This window comes from Formica exsecta, unplaced genomic scaffold (assembly GCF_003651465.1).
Source record: "Formica exsecta isolate Colony F162 unplaced genomic scaffold, ASM365146v1 scaffold359, whole genome shotgun sequence".
NCBI classification, from domain to species: domain Eukaryota; kingdom Metazoa; phylum Arthropoda; class Insecta; order Hymenoptera; family Formicidae; genus Formica; species Formica exsecta.
In genome coordinates, this window is record NW_021850836.1 from 273,795 (window position 1) to 290,692 (window position 16,898).

The 16,898-nt window shown below is 32.5% G+C and overlaps 2 protein-coding genes across 2 annotated transcripts in view; both read right to left on the bottom strand.

Annotated features, from left to right (window-relative positions):
• LOC115238749 overlaps nt 1-16,898 on the bottom strand; it is a 91,241-nt gene that overhangs the window by 9,654 nt on the left and 64,689 nt on the right. The window contains exons 2-4 of the mRNA XM_029812795.1: nt 1,778-1,963; nt 1,066-1,213; nt 373-649 (exon numbers count right to left, since the gene is read on the bottom strand). Coding sequence (XP_029668655.1) covers nt 373-649; nt 1,066-1,213; nt 1,778-1,963 — 611 coding nt within the window. The remainder of the gene's footprint in view (nt 1-372; nt 650-1,065; nt 1,214-1,777; nt 1,964-16,898) is intronic.
• Nucleotides 6,583-7,493, bottom strand: LOC115238750. Its single transcript, XM_029812796.1, has 2 exons — nt 7,165-7,493; nt 6,583-6,796 (listed from the first exon to the last, which is right to left on the bottom strand). The coding sequence occupies exons 1-2, from the start codon at nt 7,317-7,319 to the stop codon at nt 6,613-6,615; spliced, it is 339 nt and encodes a 112-aa protein (XP_029668656.1). The 5' UTR covers nt 7,320-7,493; the 3' UTR covers nt 6,583-6,612.

The window sequence follows — 16,898 nt, forward strand, 5'->3', positions numbered from 1 at the left end:
ATATATATAAACAAATCATGAATTTCTCTTATTTTAAATAGCAATTTAATTATAAATTTATCGTGTATTGTTTTTAAATAATTAAAAATATAATTATTAGAAAAAAATAATGGTAATGATTAAATCTTATTTTAATTGTATATAGAAGATTAATTCTACGCGATTTTAATGGAATTCTCTATAGATCTGTATATAATTTAATACAATAATATATATCTACATATAATATTGTAAAATCTGTATTAACTTATAAGGAATATTTAAAAAAAAAATCGTATTTTACGCAATTTATTATCGAATCAAGAATAAGCATAGAAAATGGATGCAATATGTGCTGCATCAGTTCTTTTAAAATTCACTTCTCGTCGTTACCAGATAAAATATCGGTGTGTTGATCCCAAACGCCGAAATTCCGGTGGACACTAAGAGAATCCTCACGGTTTTACTCTTCAAAGTGCTAAAATCGAAAAATGGTGGCCTGTCGTCGGCCTTGTTTTTATCTTTTATTTTGCGCTTTTGATTCTTTAAATGTAAGATTGCTCTCCGTTGGGGATGGTACAGCGAAGCGCTACGGTAAAAAGTGCCAAGAATGAAAGTGAGAAAAACCACTCCCGTGACAGCTTGAAGACCGAGTCGCCATCCGATTTTACTGTAATAAAAAAAATTTCTGCATCTAAATTTTGGTTGATTTCTTAGTGATGTTCCAATTACAAATATGTGATAATTAATCATAATATTTCGAAGATGAGGAAAAACTTATGTGAGGAAATCGATTCTTAATAAAAATATTGATGGTATAACTATATATTTATATATACACAAACTTTTCTACTGTTTTTATCATATATTCGCAATAGAAGAATACTTAATAATTTAATCATTTTTATTAATAGTAATAGGGAATTCTTTAGGAATAACGTTTCACTAATGTATGGTAAAAGTATATAAAGATGATATAATTTAAAAAATATAATAAGTTTCTCGCGTTTTATTTTATCCGTTTACTTATATTGTTGAGTTTATTAAAACAAGCCTTTGACATTGTTTTGCTATGATTTAACTTACGTAATCGCTCCTTTTATAAAAGCAGACATGACCGCTATACCCAAGCCGCTTCCTGACACGATGAAAATTTCGACCAATTCTCTCTTCCTCTTGAAATACTGTGCCACCATTAGCGTGCTGCAGTCTCGCGTCATTCCAACTCCTATCCCTGCATGGATGAAAAAAAGATCGATGGCTCAAATATTTGTAGCCATTCCTAATTTTCTCATAGGATCCAATAACAATTTTGTCCCTTTCGTGTCGACTATTCTGCAGTATCTTGAAATTGTTACTTTTATTTAACTCACATAAAGTTTCAGGTGAGAGGAAAAGTTAGGGTGAAGAAATAAGTAAAACTAATATTATTATTAGTACAACTAGTAGATATAGACGAAAAAAAAAGACGATAATAACAATTGTTTGGCAATGCAGAGCCGCAAATTGCGATATATACATATATTTTTCCCATAAATATTAAAGAATATCGTATTATATAGTTTACTATGTTATCATTAAAATTAAAAATAATTATTAATCAAAATTAACGATACAGATGTCAGACGATATCAAGCAGATTTAAAAAAAAAAAAAAAAGAAATTTTGTAGTCGATAGTTTCGTTTATCCAAGAATCTCATTATCTTTACATCGCTCTCACATTATAGAAAAACATCTACGGCTGCACCATCGCAAGTAGTCCTCCGGAGTCTCGTTATCATTACGATCTTTACTCACCGACCACAGTGCCGTAGCTGAAGAACAATTGGTGGAACTGCGAGGCGAAGGAAGTGAAGAGGCAGCCGAGCGCGGTAACGAGGCCGCCTAAAACAGCCGTGACTCTTGTACTTTTTCTTCGGCAAAACGCTATCGTCACCGGCGACACCAGCAGGGCGACACCCGTCGACATTGCCCCCAGCCATCCTGTAACGAGAAAACATCGTGTACAGGTATTGTACAAACTTTACTTAACCGCTGCGTAGACGACGGCTTCTATAGATAAAACTAAACGAGCATGATTACGAGAAGAAAGGATAACAACTTCAATTGTTCCATACAATCCTTTTCCATATTGCCTAATAATGCAATATTGCAGATTTTTATTATTAGTATAAAATAGATACGTATATATTTATCTGTACGCAACGCGAAGGAATTAATTTCGCTGCGGAGAGATATTTGACGGGAAGTCTCTTCACGGAGTTGTTATTAACTTTTTACGCCAGCGGCATATTTGTTGATTTATGATCCCAAAGGAGATTCGACTCTCTCGTAAATCGCCCGTAATCTGTTCCGTAATATAAATGTCAAATCACACATGGCAATTTTAAAAGGGTTTCATAGATAACAGATCGCTACGACTAGCAACCGTTTCTCATTTTGTCGGGCATATTGTCCTCGATTATGTCGCTACTGTCAACTATCTATTTCATTTCATTCTCTTACTCCTTTGTCTATTTAAAATCGACACAGACCATCCGTTCTCGCCATTTGTTTGACGAACGTCAAACGATGTCTGGCGAGGAATGGTGGAGTCGCGATTCGTGGCATCACATTTTCCGCGTGGATTTTCGGGAGACATGTCAACAGTAAAACGAATTCGCTTTGCGGACTGTGTGTATCGTGGCAATAGAATCCAACAAATCTTCTCCGATGCTTTACGATCGGAGGATAAACCGCGATTGGCAATGTGACCACGGCGGGGAATGTTTGCTTACCACATCGATTGGCTCGCTACTTTCGGCATCGTTTATCGTTAGTATTTGAAAATAGTGGAATAATAGATTTATACATCTTGGGATGCATTTAATATTTAATAGAAATCTTTTTTTGAGCATTAGATATTTAAATTTGTCAAACTTTTCTCTCTTATATATGTATATTATTTTCCATGGAATCATATCTTTCTTCTTTCTTTAATTTTATTTACTTCTCATACTATCTCCTTCGTCAGCATGAATTGAGTGGGTCACAATTTTCGTCTAGTACATTTCCAGCCTGCGGAAATGGATTAAATATCCAGCGGTTTCGTATATACTTCCTTATAAGACTCGCGATATGTATCGTCTAACATAAGTAAGTTATTGCCATACCCTAGATGCGCGGCAAGTCGGAGCCAATAAGGTTTACGCGCTGTCATCCATCGTTTCTTAAATGATTTATGATAGTCGCAGCATCCAAAGAATCTTCGGAAAGCACATTGACGCGCTAACGAATACGTATATCCTCTTTCATGCTTCTTCCTTTTTTCCGTTTTATTCTTGCCACGATATGTTTAGCGCGTCTATCGCAGCTATGAAATCTTATCGATAAATCACGTCTGAGGGTGGGATAAAGCCGCGGATACCTCTTGCATCTACTTAACGCCGAAGTAAGCGGAGGTTCACGTGCAAACAACGATAGCTTACATCTCTGTAATCTATCATAAATCAGGTATAAGCACTTTCTTATAAATAAAAAAAAATATATATATATAAAATTATCGATCTATCGAATGTATATTTTATTATATACGTACAAAATACATTTTCTATCGCAGGTCCGCGCACGTGATTGCTCTCGCTAAGACGCCAATTAATACGATAGATACTGAACGAGCACTCAATTGCGTCACTAAGACCGTTTTAATTACGACACCGGGCTATTAAGCGGACGCGATTAGGTCTCCGTAGGCGGAGAATCGTTTAATTAATTTTCACCGGTCGCATCGATACGCGAGCTCATCGATCGCGACGAGTCCGCGGTTTATTGCGGCAGTAAGTAACGGGCTGCCGGTTACGGAGACAAACGGGCGCCGCATTTGTCGTGCGCGGGAAAAAGCGGTTATTAATCTCGCTGCTGCAACAAGGGAACGCGATGGATACGCGTTAAATATCGCTCGCCAACGATGGTGACTTATCCACGTGGAAGCGTCGTTTAAGACCGGCGCCTTTCGCAACATCTCCCTCGGCTTTTTTCTTCTTCTGGATACCGACGGGATTCCTGAGAGCCTGCAACCGTCTCGGGATCCCCTCCTACACGCGGGAATAAATATATACGTCCGGATTCGCCTTGGGATATACACAGGCTGTTTCTGTTATTATCGTTTAGGACATTGACGAGAGAGAAATAATGTGAAAGTTCAGGAAAAAGATTTGTATGCAGAGAGTTATTTCCGAATACATTAAGTTGAAATGCCTTCCCGATAACATGATAAAGTTCATAAATTTGCAATATCTGTAAAATCTAAATATAAAATTTGTATGCGCGCGTGTAACAATATTTTTATATTACTTGGTTTATCGATTGTTGAATTAGCAACGTTTCGTTTCCATTAATAATTTTCAAACACAAGAATCTATTCTTTTATGGAAATAACTTTTTGTGTTAAATATTCACATCGCACACAACATGCAGATTTTAATGCATGTTTTTTTCATTTTCAATTTGTACATAATAGTAGCGAATTGTGGTACACAATTTGTGAGAATGTGTATGGAACCTCTGCGAAAAATATATAGGAAATAAAACAATTTCTAACTTGGTGAAGTCCTAGGAGGACGTTTACCCTAACACTCTGCGCTTTGCCACTTTTCGCGCTTTTCCTTTTGCTAGTTTTCTCGGTCAGGTTCTTTATCGAGAATCGTGCGAGTACTCTTCTCACCCCCGAGATAGTCTCCGTCGATGGGAATGGGTGAAACGACAGTGAGAGTGAATTGGCGAGAGCGAGAGCTGCTATCAGGGTCAATGACTGGCGGACTGGTCGGGTTTTACATAGCAAGCGTGTCCTCGCGAAGGACGTGGAGACTCAATTCACGAGAGTCTTCTCGCCGAGTTCTTTAAGGAGCGAGAGGAAGCAGCGCAAGGATGCATTACTTGTATTTGTCTTTTGATTTTTTATGCAGTCATACAGATACGAAGAAAAATGTTCTGTTACAAAGTTTTTGAATTTTTGCATAGTTTAGATAGAAACATATTTCATGTGTTTCTGAATAATGTGAAAAATGTTTTGTTAATATATTATACATATAACTTGGGATCAAATAGTTTCAACTAATTAAATAAATTCTATATACACGATCTAAGCAACATCGCATTAAAACAAAGAAATAAGTTTACAAGAATCTTTTTTAGAAAACAATTTTATTACATTTTGCGGGATGAAAATATAATTTTATATAGCATAATTTATAATTGGCATTGTTTTGCTTCCATAAACAACTTTTAAATAAAAGTATTTATTTTTTCACAGAAATAATATTTTATACAATATTAAATATTCATATTACACAATAAGTAGAAAAATGCATGCTTTTTAATTTTTAATTCGTATTTTATAATAGCAAATTTATGTAAACGTTTTGTGAGAGTGTTTTAAATATATATGTATATAACAGATTAACCATCGGAATTAAAATTTTTTATGTTAATATTATTCAATATAAAATTGAAGAATATATATACATTTAAATAAAAGAACAATTACGATAATTATGCAAATTAATAGAATGTTTAATTTTTTATATAAATATTTCTAAAGGATGAAATTTGTTAAAATAACTAACTTAAATTAATTTAAACTGATTATAGTATTTTTTAAAAATGTTTAATTAAAGATTGGACCGCGACAACAAGAAAATTAAAAATATAAAACATTAAAGAATATCAGCTGATAAAATTCAGAATTTGGCTCTTAATATAATAATAAAAAAACATGTAAATATTCCAAACATATATAAAGATTTAGCAAATATATCTTTTGTCATCAACAAAACAAAACAATTAAAGCATTCTCTGCTCTTCAAATGCTTGGGATTCTTGCCAGATAACACGAGCCATTCATTTCCGCTTGTCTCTTCCGAATTCCTGCTAAGTCGCTCGGATTGAATTAGCTTCTCATAAAGTTTCAGGTCTTTTTGGGATACGATTTCGTGTTGCAGCATCATCGAAATTTTTTTAAACTTAAAGATAGCAGTTAAAAATGAATTGTAGTTTGCAAAATCCATTTTTATAAGGACGATAATAATTCGTTCGTGATACAATCTTTCGCAAATAATAATAACGAAGGGAGCTCGTATAGACTTGAAAATATTGCCGTTGTGTTTAAAAGTGGATTGGAAATCACTACGATTTTGTGTTTTGTTTCTTTTTTCATAAAATGTTGAAAATATATTCTCGACGTGTCTCTCTTTCGCATTGGAGATAATATCATCTCATATATTGCAAGACATAAGTTTCAATCTCATATAGATTGAAACTTATGTGTTTCTATAAATTATTTGTCATTTTTTCTTTCTTTATTCTGTTATGTTTCTTAATTCTTTATTTTTATTATGTCTTTATTAATAGCAAAGAAAAATAATAATTTAAAAAAATGCAGATGCATACTTCTATCTAAATATAATAATTAGATAAAAATATCAAATTTTTCTTTCATATAAATATTTTTTATATTATATTGCGCGAAACAGATATTTAATAAGCCGCAAGTATAGTTTTCTTCTTTTGTATATCGTACAGTTAATTTAAAACAATTACCTTTGCTGAAGTTGGATAAGATATTGGATAAGATATTGTTAATAATGTTTACTGCATCACGTACCTACGTTGAGGAGAGTCTGACGATATCGCTTTGTTCCATCAAGTAATAACCAAGCTCCGGCAGCCCCTTGGATTCCCGTGGCGAGAATCTGTACCATGACACCTGTCACGACGATGACCCAACCCCAACCGTTTTCGGGGTAATAATGTTGTCTTATGGTGCATTGCGCGGCATATCTGACATAAAATTCGAGGATCACGTCCAACCCCGATCGCATAATTACATCCGAGACATATGACTAGATATCACTATTATAAATAGTTTTATAACGCGCGCGATGTTTGGTTTAGAAAAATAGAAGCTGTCGAAAGATATATAAGTATCGCATAATATAATATTAAAATATTTTATATTAATAACTAAGTAAAAATATTAATCTTTCTTGAAATAATCTAATTTTATTAGAAAAATTTATAAATTAATAAAAATGATAGATTCAATTAAATTCAAGACAAATTTTTCAGATATTGTTTAATTTATTTTGACGCGAAATGGAACATTTCGATCGTTCAGCAGTTTATTGCAATACTTTATATATTCGAACCTAGGATCAGGATTTGCATCTTCCTCGATTTCCTTCGGCGCTTGAAGGGACACTATTCCTTCACATTCCCCGGAAAAGGAAGGCTCGCCGAGTTCGCCGGAAATCGCGACTCCGCTGTCTTCATAAGCGGGACTTTGAACAATTCGGTTCTTCATTCCGCGATTTAGGATGACTATCCTCTTTGGCACCGATGATGATACGCAATTTTAATTACCTTTTCCGACATCGATACGATGTGTATTCTCGTCGGAGGCTGCTCGTATGTCATGATACGAGTTTATAAGCCGCCGTCGGCGTCACTGATCGTTCGCGATAATATCATCATTTATTATGCAGAAATAATGCTCTTTTATGACACACTAGAAATTGAATTGAACGTGGAATTATAGTCGTAAATTCCAGTATGAAATCAAACATGAATATTTTAAATTTTTCTCTGTCGAATTGCAGATGAAAATAGTAAAAAGTTGATTTCAAATTGCAATTATTTGAATTTTATACAACCTTTCGTTATTTATTTCATTATTTATCTGTATAACGTTGATGATGTATAGAGAGTTAAACGGAGAGGAAAAGAAGCAAAACGACTTTTGAAATTAATAGTTATTAATTTTAAATTAATTCATGATATAATTTACTATGCTCTGTACGATATTTAACACACCAAAGAGGAAAAAAATAAGATAGTTGTAAAGGGCGATAAAATCAAAACCAAAGTGAGTTAACCAGAACCGGTGAGATAATGCATGTTTCTAGTCGAGAGTTTCAATCGTTTATAGTGGCGTTCATGGCATGTTCGGTGGATATATACACGTGTAAGTGCATTATGCTAAAAGCTAGGCAAACAGAATCTGTAAAGGAAGCTAGGGATGGGGGGTTGCAGAATGGTGAGTGAAAGGCGGAATTCAATATAACCGACTAGGAAATAAAAAAGGAAGGGAAGAATTGAGGAGAAAAGGAGCGAGCGACATCGGAGCGTGTCGCGCTTTTATCACACTTGCTAATTCAACAATTGTGTGATTTTAAGAGAGGATAAACGACCCGTGACTTCGCAGTGCTTGGAACGACGTATGCGTTATACATTTATCTCACATTTAATATGAAACTCGTATTTGAGAAAGTTTACTGTGTTACGATAGGAACCTTTCTCGAAATTATCTTTTCAGATTCCGAAATTATATGTTTTTCTGGTTTAACTTGGGCTTAAAACAGAGTGAGTTTTAATGAAACGTGGTTGCATATCATTTTGCATAAAGAAATCTTTGTCAAGTATTATTAATTTTGGGATATATTAACGAAAATAAACACTGTTACTAAACATTAAATAGTTTGATTTAAGTTTGAATATAATAATATAAAACATGTCATATATAAAGAACAACTTTTCTGTATAAGCGCGTACTTTTCTAAAAGAGAAAAATTTTTGTGAAATATTATTTTGTTGCGATGCATTTATATCACACACTTTCCAATTGTTTATATCAATTTTAAATTTAATTTATAATTGAATTGAACAGAGATTTTTACGATTAATTTTTGTTAACTAATTATAAGATTGCATAAATTAATTAAAAGATTAACGTCGGGCAGCATGTTAGTCTAAAAAATTTGAGAGATAGATATTTGACTCTCTCTTATTCTGGATCACTTATGTTACAATCGAAAGAATTCAATGTAATTTCCCGCCAACACAAATAAAAAAAAACTCGACTATAATTCGCGTGCCAGTCACATTACCATGATAAAAATTTCAATGTAAAACAGGTACCCAAACCTACCGCGAAATCTTATTGAAACAATATCAAAAATATGCGTGACATCTAATACGATCACTTTACTGGATTGTTCTTTCGAAATAACGATCTTTCTTCTTGTCTCACTAGTTGATAAACATACTATGTTGTACCTTAAGATTTCATTTTGCTTTGATTGTCACATCTTGTCGCATCTCGAATTATATTTGATTATCGAAGGCGATGAATGCCTCCGATTTTACCCGTGATTCGATATTGATGATAATGACGATATATTATATTGCGTATTGAATTACGACGAACGATACACAGCAAACGCATCGAGTTTTTCGGAAGTGATATTAATTTATTGGCACGTTTGCGCGCGTATATCGCGTGTTCCGATCGGAGGGGTTGCCGGAACACCAGATGAGAGACGCGTTGCCAAACGTCGACTGGGTTCGCCGAGGTGGATCAGAAGAGACGCGCGCTTCACGAGTCGAGTTTGCGTAGAGGAAGCGAGTGGTCCAATACCCTTGTTCACTTGGGTTCACCACGTGCTTTCGTGGGCGATGGGTTTGCGACGAGACCACTCGGGAGGTGAAACCTTTATGTGTCTAACGATGTTGTTTGTCGACGATCGGCGCGATTTTATCATTGTTATGCCTGTGCCTGGAATGCGATAGCTTCATTTAAACGGAGTTGAGTCACCGCTCCCCTTGAGCCATGGCAGACAATAACAGTAAAATAAAATAGAATTAGCCTGCCAAAATATATTTTGGGAGATAAGTAAGTTTCCTCGGTCAAATTAGTTGTATAACCAGAATTTCTCGAATAGTATGCGATTATAATATAAAAATAGGAGTTAAGTCAAAGGACTTAATTTTCTCGCGCGAAGAAGGCTAATTAAGTATGATAATTTGTCGATTCTCACAAAATTTCTGACAGAAAATCGATTGAATTGCTATTTATCGATTTCAACGAAAGTTTAAAAAATAAGTAGCGTTAACCATAAATCGCGCGCCGATTATAAAGCGGGATACTTTCAATTGATACATATATTGATTTGCTTCAAGATTATTTGCCATCCACTTGATAAAAACTGTTGAGCTGTTTTACAACTTTATTCTTCATTCCGTATAATTTGCGAGAATGTCACACGGTGATTTATTTCATGCAATCTGAATTGATCGCCCATTAATAGTAATATGTAATGAACGCTAATAAAGGATTTCTAATACGTATAGGTATATCTCGTTTACCATTACAAAACAATATTTATTAGATGTATTTTATATTATTATAGTTTAGTAAAAAGTACAAAATAATTCATTAGCAGCACAACACATTTCAATACATTTTTTGATAAATTCAAAGCCAATTTTTTTAACGAGTATTTAATTTTAATCGTTTATAATTATATATTGATGTCTCGATATCTTTTTATAAAAGACAAATTTATGTTATCAGAAAATATATTTTTAAAATTATATGTTGGTATTTCATTCTGCACAAAATTCGAATTGTGAAATATAAAAGAATAATTTAAATCTGACAAAATTTTTATCCTTATCTGCATTTTTTGTGACATATAGAAAATGGTGAGACAGAAAAACCGCGAAAAAGTGTTTCGAATGTAATAATTCAAGTTCCAGCAGCGATAAATCGGTATTGGAGAGACTATCATCGCCGTAGCGAAGGTCGTAAAATAAATGCGACGTATAGGAAAAAGTTTCGACGGTTTCACGGAGCACCTTTTGCTACACGCTTGAGTAGGCATCGATCGTCTGAAAGATCGTGGCGATTCCTTCCGTCGCGACATTGTACATTCTGTTCCCTACGCTTTTTATAGAGCATGTAACATAGAATCGGGTTTAACGATTTTGATGTAACGATAACATGATGATAATTTAATATGTCAGAGTTTTCTTAATTTTGTAGTTGTCATGTATCATATTTTTTTGTTGCTTTTTAATTTTTTAATTGTCATTTATCATATGATAAAAAATTGGCGAATTAAATTGAAAAATAAAATAAAAAATTTGAATAAATTTGCTGTAAAAGAATTGAAAAAATTAACAGGAAATATTTGGCAAGATAAATTTTCTGATTTTTCATGTGAGATTTCTGTTGAGATAGTATTTTTTATTTTTAGAGATGAGATTATTTCTAGAAATGAAATTCTATATATATATATACGAACGCGGAGAAATAGCCATGAGAATATGAGACTTTTCTTTGATTAATTTAATTATCATTATAAAGTCATTGACTCTTTCTACAAGATACATCTCATCGAGATGACAATTATAAGATGGTGATTATATCTAATCAATAATGTACGTTGTCAGAGGTGTGACAGAATGATGAATTTTATTACGAGTTTAACATCAACTACATTATATTCTAAACTCACTTTTGCGTGTAATGTGTTTCGACAAGCTTTTGTACTGATGTGATATATAATCGAATAGTTGAACAAAATATCATAAATCAAAACCCTTTTAACCTTCTTCTGTTAAGATAAACACGAAGCACACGCTTGATAATATTTTCTTATGTCGTCGCAACGGAATACATTCAAAATGTTAAATAAGAGATCAGTATTGTCGGTCAAAGTGCATAAATATCATGCACACGGTTCTCGCAGATTGTTTTCGATCGTTGTCTCGTTAAGATGTCGACGACGATGCCTATTTTTACCGCGGAATCATGTTGCAGCTGTCGAATCACAGGTCATTATAAATCTTGCAACAGCATTTCGTTGTCTTAAACGTTTCCTCCAGAAAAGACTGGCTTAATCACATTGATGTACAAATTTCTTGTTTCGAGCGTTCTATTTTTGCTTTTTAATTTCGATAAGACTGAATTGTGTCAGATTTCCCGATGGCTAAGGTATAAATCTGAATGCCCTGGGTGAATAACACGGTGAATAACACGAGCTGCGATAAAATCGCCGTGTCTAAAAGGCGAGATTGTTCGAGTCTGTAGATTACTTCTCCTCTATGAGCGGGTGCTCGAGTCTGACAAATTCGAAATTTTATCGCGTACGGAATACGTAAAAGATTTGATTGATACAACCTAAATTATCGATCGCAAAATAAATTAAGCGTCGTCATTAATTTTTGTATAAAATTTTGGCCACAATTATTAAATCAAGAGATGCAGTAGTATCCACCAAATATATAAAAAACAAAACTTCAAAATTAGTTTTTGATGTTGCCAGTTTTATGCTTTCAAATCTACGAACAAAAAAAGAGATGTCCAAAAATTAAATTTTTTTAAAGCAACACGTGACTTGATGTCTTGAATAGTCAAAAATTAGGAACATTGAATCCAAATGTAATAATAATGATACAGAACGTCGCATGACTGTGCATTAGGATATCATATTTAGATAGTGAAGCAAAGTGGGCGACACGAAGGGTAATAATCCATTAAACTCTTTTCCTTACACGTTCAGAGTATTATTGTTATTCTACGCGGCTAAATTATGGGGACAGTGGCGACGAAGGATGGGAAGGGATCGACCAAAAGTCGTTGTTTCTCGTGATTAATTACTCTTAGCTTCTAAATAGTAGTTTGTCTTATCTTATTTTCTTCCAATTCGCTAACCAATCTCGTCGAATTAAGATGGTAACATTAATAGTTTTTCGCAATCGTGGATGGAACAATTCGTTTATGTAAGTGATCATAGTGTGACGTAAAAAATCTCAGTGTCAAGGTTCTTGAAGAGAATAAGTAGAGATGAAGTAGGATAAATCGTACGATGGCGATCATAGTAAGCCAAGTCCATGATAATCCGCTATTAACTTCTCGGAGAAAAAGTTCCGAGATTCTCGTAAATTGCGATTGATGTTTCTGATTATAAGCGAGAAAGATTACATGTATTAATACAATGTTCTATCCGAGAAAACAAAATGCAAAAATTATAAGGCTGAAATCAAAAGCGATTATTTATTTAATTATTTTTTTTTATTTATGCTTCTAGTAATTATAAACTTTTACAGAGAAGAAACAAGATGCGTAATTGACTTTATAACTAACTATAAAATATAAAGTTGACGGAATATAGAATTCTATGTTATTTTTTTCACAAGTACAACACACGAAATATATATATAATTTCAAATCTAAACATATATATTCAATCAAACGCTTGATACGCGCGATTTCAAACAAATAATAATTTGTACACTTTATATTATTTCTTTGTGTATAAATTATTATCAGGAAGAATAATAAAATATTTATCGATATATTTTTATTATTGGTTTTGTTTTATATTCAAAAGAAAATTGAGAGAAAAAATCAAGCAAGTTGGATGTATATTTGTTGTACAATCTACAAATAATTAGAAACAAACACAGAAAGGAGAAAGGAAAAATCGCGAATATAATTCGATGGTCGTAATTCTCGAGAGAAGGAACATGAGGCACTCACAATCAATGAGATTGCCGAGTCGTTAAGCACTTTTCTCCATTGCGTGAAGAGGAGATAGTTGAAGTAACGAGCAGCTTTCGAGGTTTCGTCGTCCGTTTGCCAAACTCTTCGTTCTCGATCGACGTGTGTAACGAACCAGAACGTTGATACGACTCATTGAGACGCGCGATATATTTGGTCAAAAGCTTATAGAATTCATTGGGGGCTATAATTATGTTCTCTAAGTAATCGCGAAAGTGATATTTAAAATTAATTAATGAATAGGTCCGTTTTACAATAATTCGGTATTTTATATTTTAACTCTGATAATAGATCTTGGATAGATTGAAAGTATTAATTAAATGTTGCAAGTTCATTAACTTGAAGTTGGTATTTTTTTGGTGAGAACTTGTTTTTTTGATTTTGTTTATTTTTGTGATTAATCCACCTAAAATTTGGTTAAGATAAATTTTATAAATTTAAAATTATTTGAAAAATAAACTTTTATTTACTTGTTTTTTTTAAAGACAATTTTTTCGAAATATTGTGATTTTTTGCTCATTATTTTAAGTAATTGAGAAAATGCAATAAATACATATTTTCTATTTGAGGAAAAATATTCGCAGATAAAAGCGTTTAATGAATCTTTTTATTATATAAAACAAATTATTTAATCTTTTAATTTAATTTAATCTTGAGAAAGAATCTCATACATTTTTAATTCATAGAAGATGACTGTAACATTGTAATAATATCAAAATCTCATAATGAGCGCTACCATATGTAGGTAGATATATCTGCTTCATTCGTGGTAACCATTGTATAACTATATAGTATTCTAGCGAATGGTTGTGAACCATGGCACACAAATCTGTGACCGGCAAAGCAGTTTTCCCTTAAGATTTCTCTTGAAACATGGTTATCTGATCCAGATAAACTTATATATTAGCGTAGGTATACATATATTACACGAATTGTAGAAGCTGGGTATACATAACATACAGCATGCTGTATGCGTTTTTTATGTGTGCTATTATTTAGCATATATTAAATTTGCAAAAAATGTTTAATATTCTTAACTATTGTCTTATAACTTTAAATTATTGTTTGTTACAAAGCTAATATATAGATTGCTACAAGATAATTTTAGTGCAATACGTAATCGTAATATAATATAATGAATAAGCGAAAATACGAGAAATTCGCAATCAATAAATTCCGATCGTTTCTCCTAGTTCTTCCGAGCGATGTGAAATACAGCGACCTAATTTTACGAATCTCTCTAATCGTTTTGAAAAGTGGAAAGCATTGGTATCGGCGTGATAAGTTTTTGATATCTGTCGGTGACAGGATGATAACGAACTCTATCTCTTTTTGTACGCATATCTTTACATCCGCGAATAATGGAAGGTTTTTCTAGTCAAGGTTTTCTCTCTTGGTCCCTTTCTCTTTCTAAAACGGGCGATGTTTCTGACAGAAGGTTCGGATTTATTCACTTGATGACGGAGAGGATTAGAATCTATCGGAACCCTCGAGAGATACGGTCATCCCTTCGGTACAAAAAATCATTGTACGATACCCTCGATATTAATATCAAAATACTAATATTATAGTCTTTCTGATAAAACATCAAATACATCGGCCGATTCATAAATTCGTGCTTGCAGATATCTTAATAAGAATCAATTACGTTTTGCAAATCTTATCACGAAAATTTAATAACTTCGAAAAAATTTTTAAGATAAGATTGAATATATCTTAGAGCATGAAAAAACATCATTGTACCAATAATACTTAATTATATTTAATTCTATTTATGTTATAAAAAATTTTTATAACAATTCTAAAAGCATTTTTAAATTTCAATTATTATGATACATATAGTTCCATATTAAAATTATTTATTGTGTGAATTGAGTACATCGTCATCATCACTACTCAGTTCTTCATTTAGACTTATCAACATATAGAAAGCCATCCACATTCGTTGTCAGTTTCTTTTTATCATGATCGACATTGTATAGGATTTAAAGGAACTACTTCTCATCAGGAATTTAACGCGAGTCATTTCATTATATGCGTAGCTATAAATACATGCAGAGCTCGCATTCTGTACCTTGAGAAGTATTACACAAGGATTATAATCGACTTGTTGCGTTCATGCTCGTCGGATCGATAATTCAAATGTCAACTATATGTAGTCGTATTTTAGCTCTTCTCTCGTGCTTTTTTTATTAATGTATCGCAAAATATCTTGCATTACAAATTTTACAATTTATATAATACGACTCATAATTATTACATTTAATTTCTGTAATAAAAAAATATTACATTAAATTATAGCAGCGTAATTTCTTCTGTGGATACATCATTTTTAAATACCAATTACAAACGAGAAAACTGACCGAGTAAATTTGCTAAAAGCTTACAATAACATGTATCTATATTGAAATTAATAAGATTTGTAATATTATATTTGCATGCTTTGCGTATATTACTTTTTAATAAAATTCTTTAAACGGCTATTATAAATGGATATACTTAATACATGGTGTATTCAAAAGTTAAGCATTCTTTTTCGAACTAAGAATATGTTTTTGGTATTAGGGAAGCTTGTGACGAGATTGATGTATGAAGTCGATCGGGATAATTGAATTTTATCGGAGAATGCAATGAAATAAATGCTCAATTTTCGTACAAAAACTCGCTTCTTGGCTGTCGATAGAAAATTAGATCTAGTACGTGACTATAATATTGTAGCGTCGATCGAGATGTGAAACGGGCAGCGTACGTTGTTTTTAGTGGATTTTCCCGAGTACAATTTACAATAAATTCAAACATACGATTAATTTGCAAATTAAATCAATTTTTAAAAAAATCCACATTGTTTGTTTATTAAAATTTATTTATTATTTTTCATCTTTAGCATGATATTAAAAAGTGCCTTTAAAACATTTAATGTGAATAGAAGGAGAATTATTTTGCGATCATATATATAATAAAGCAGCTCATCTTGCAAAGAACTAATTTTTCTTGAATTTTGTTCATATCTTGTAAAAACTTTTTTGTCTTTTTCGCATCTACTTTTTTATTTTCTTTTTTTTCTTTCTCTCATTAACGCGAATAACTTATTTTAAACACACTTTAAATTTTAAATGGACATGTCTATAAAAAAGATCGACTTCCACGCAACATCAATGCATCGACGGATATATTTTCGAGCGACTAATAAATCCTCATTAGTCCTGTGAGAAAACAGATCGTTTCTGTGAGTAATATTTTTAAATATTCATTATTAAAACATCTAGATGTGAATATATGTATAGTTATTAAAAAAGGTTCATGAGAATATGGACAAAAAGTATCAAGATATATTATTTAGATATCTAAAATATTTTATCCGTGGATGTATACATACACAAACACACCGAGAGATACTGTAATAAGGATGGGCGATAATAGTGAACATCAACAAATTGGCGCTGGCAATATATGCATGAAAAGATTAAATTTTTAATAGTGCGGGAAATTTAAATTTGTGATTAAATTCTGTTTGTAAATTCAATTAGATTGTGCGGA

What these genes read in the sequence shown, in the direction of transcription:
- LOC115238750 (XM_029812796.1), bottom strand. Translation starts at nt 7,319, where the DNA reads ATGAAGAACCGAATTGTTCAAAGTCCCGCTTATGAAGACAGCGGAGTC. An exon ending in GATGCAAATCCTGATCCTAG is followed by an intron (nt 6,797 to 7,164) that starts GTTCGAATATAT and finishes ATTTTATGTCAG; the next exon opens with ATATGCCGCGCAATGCACCA.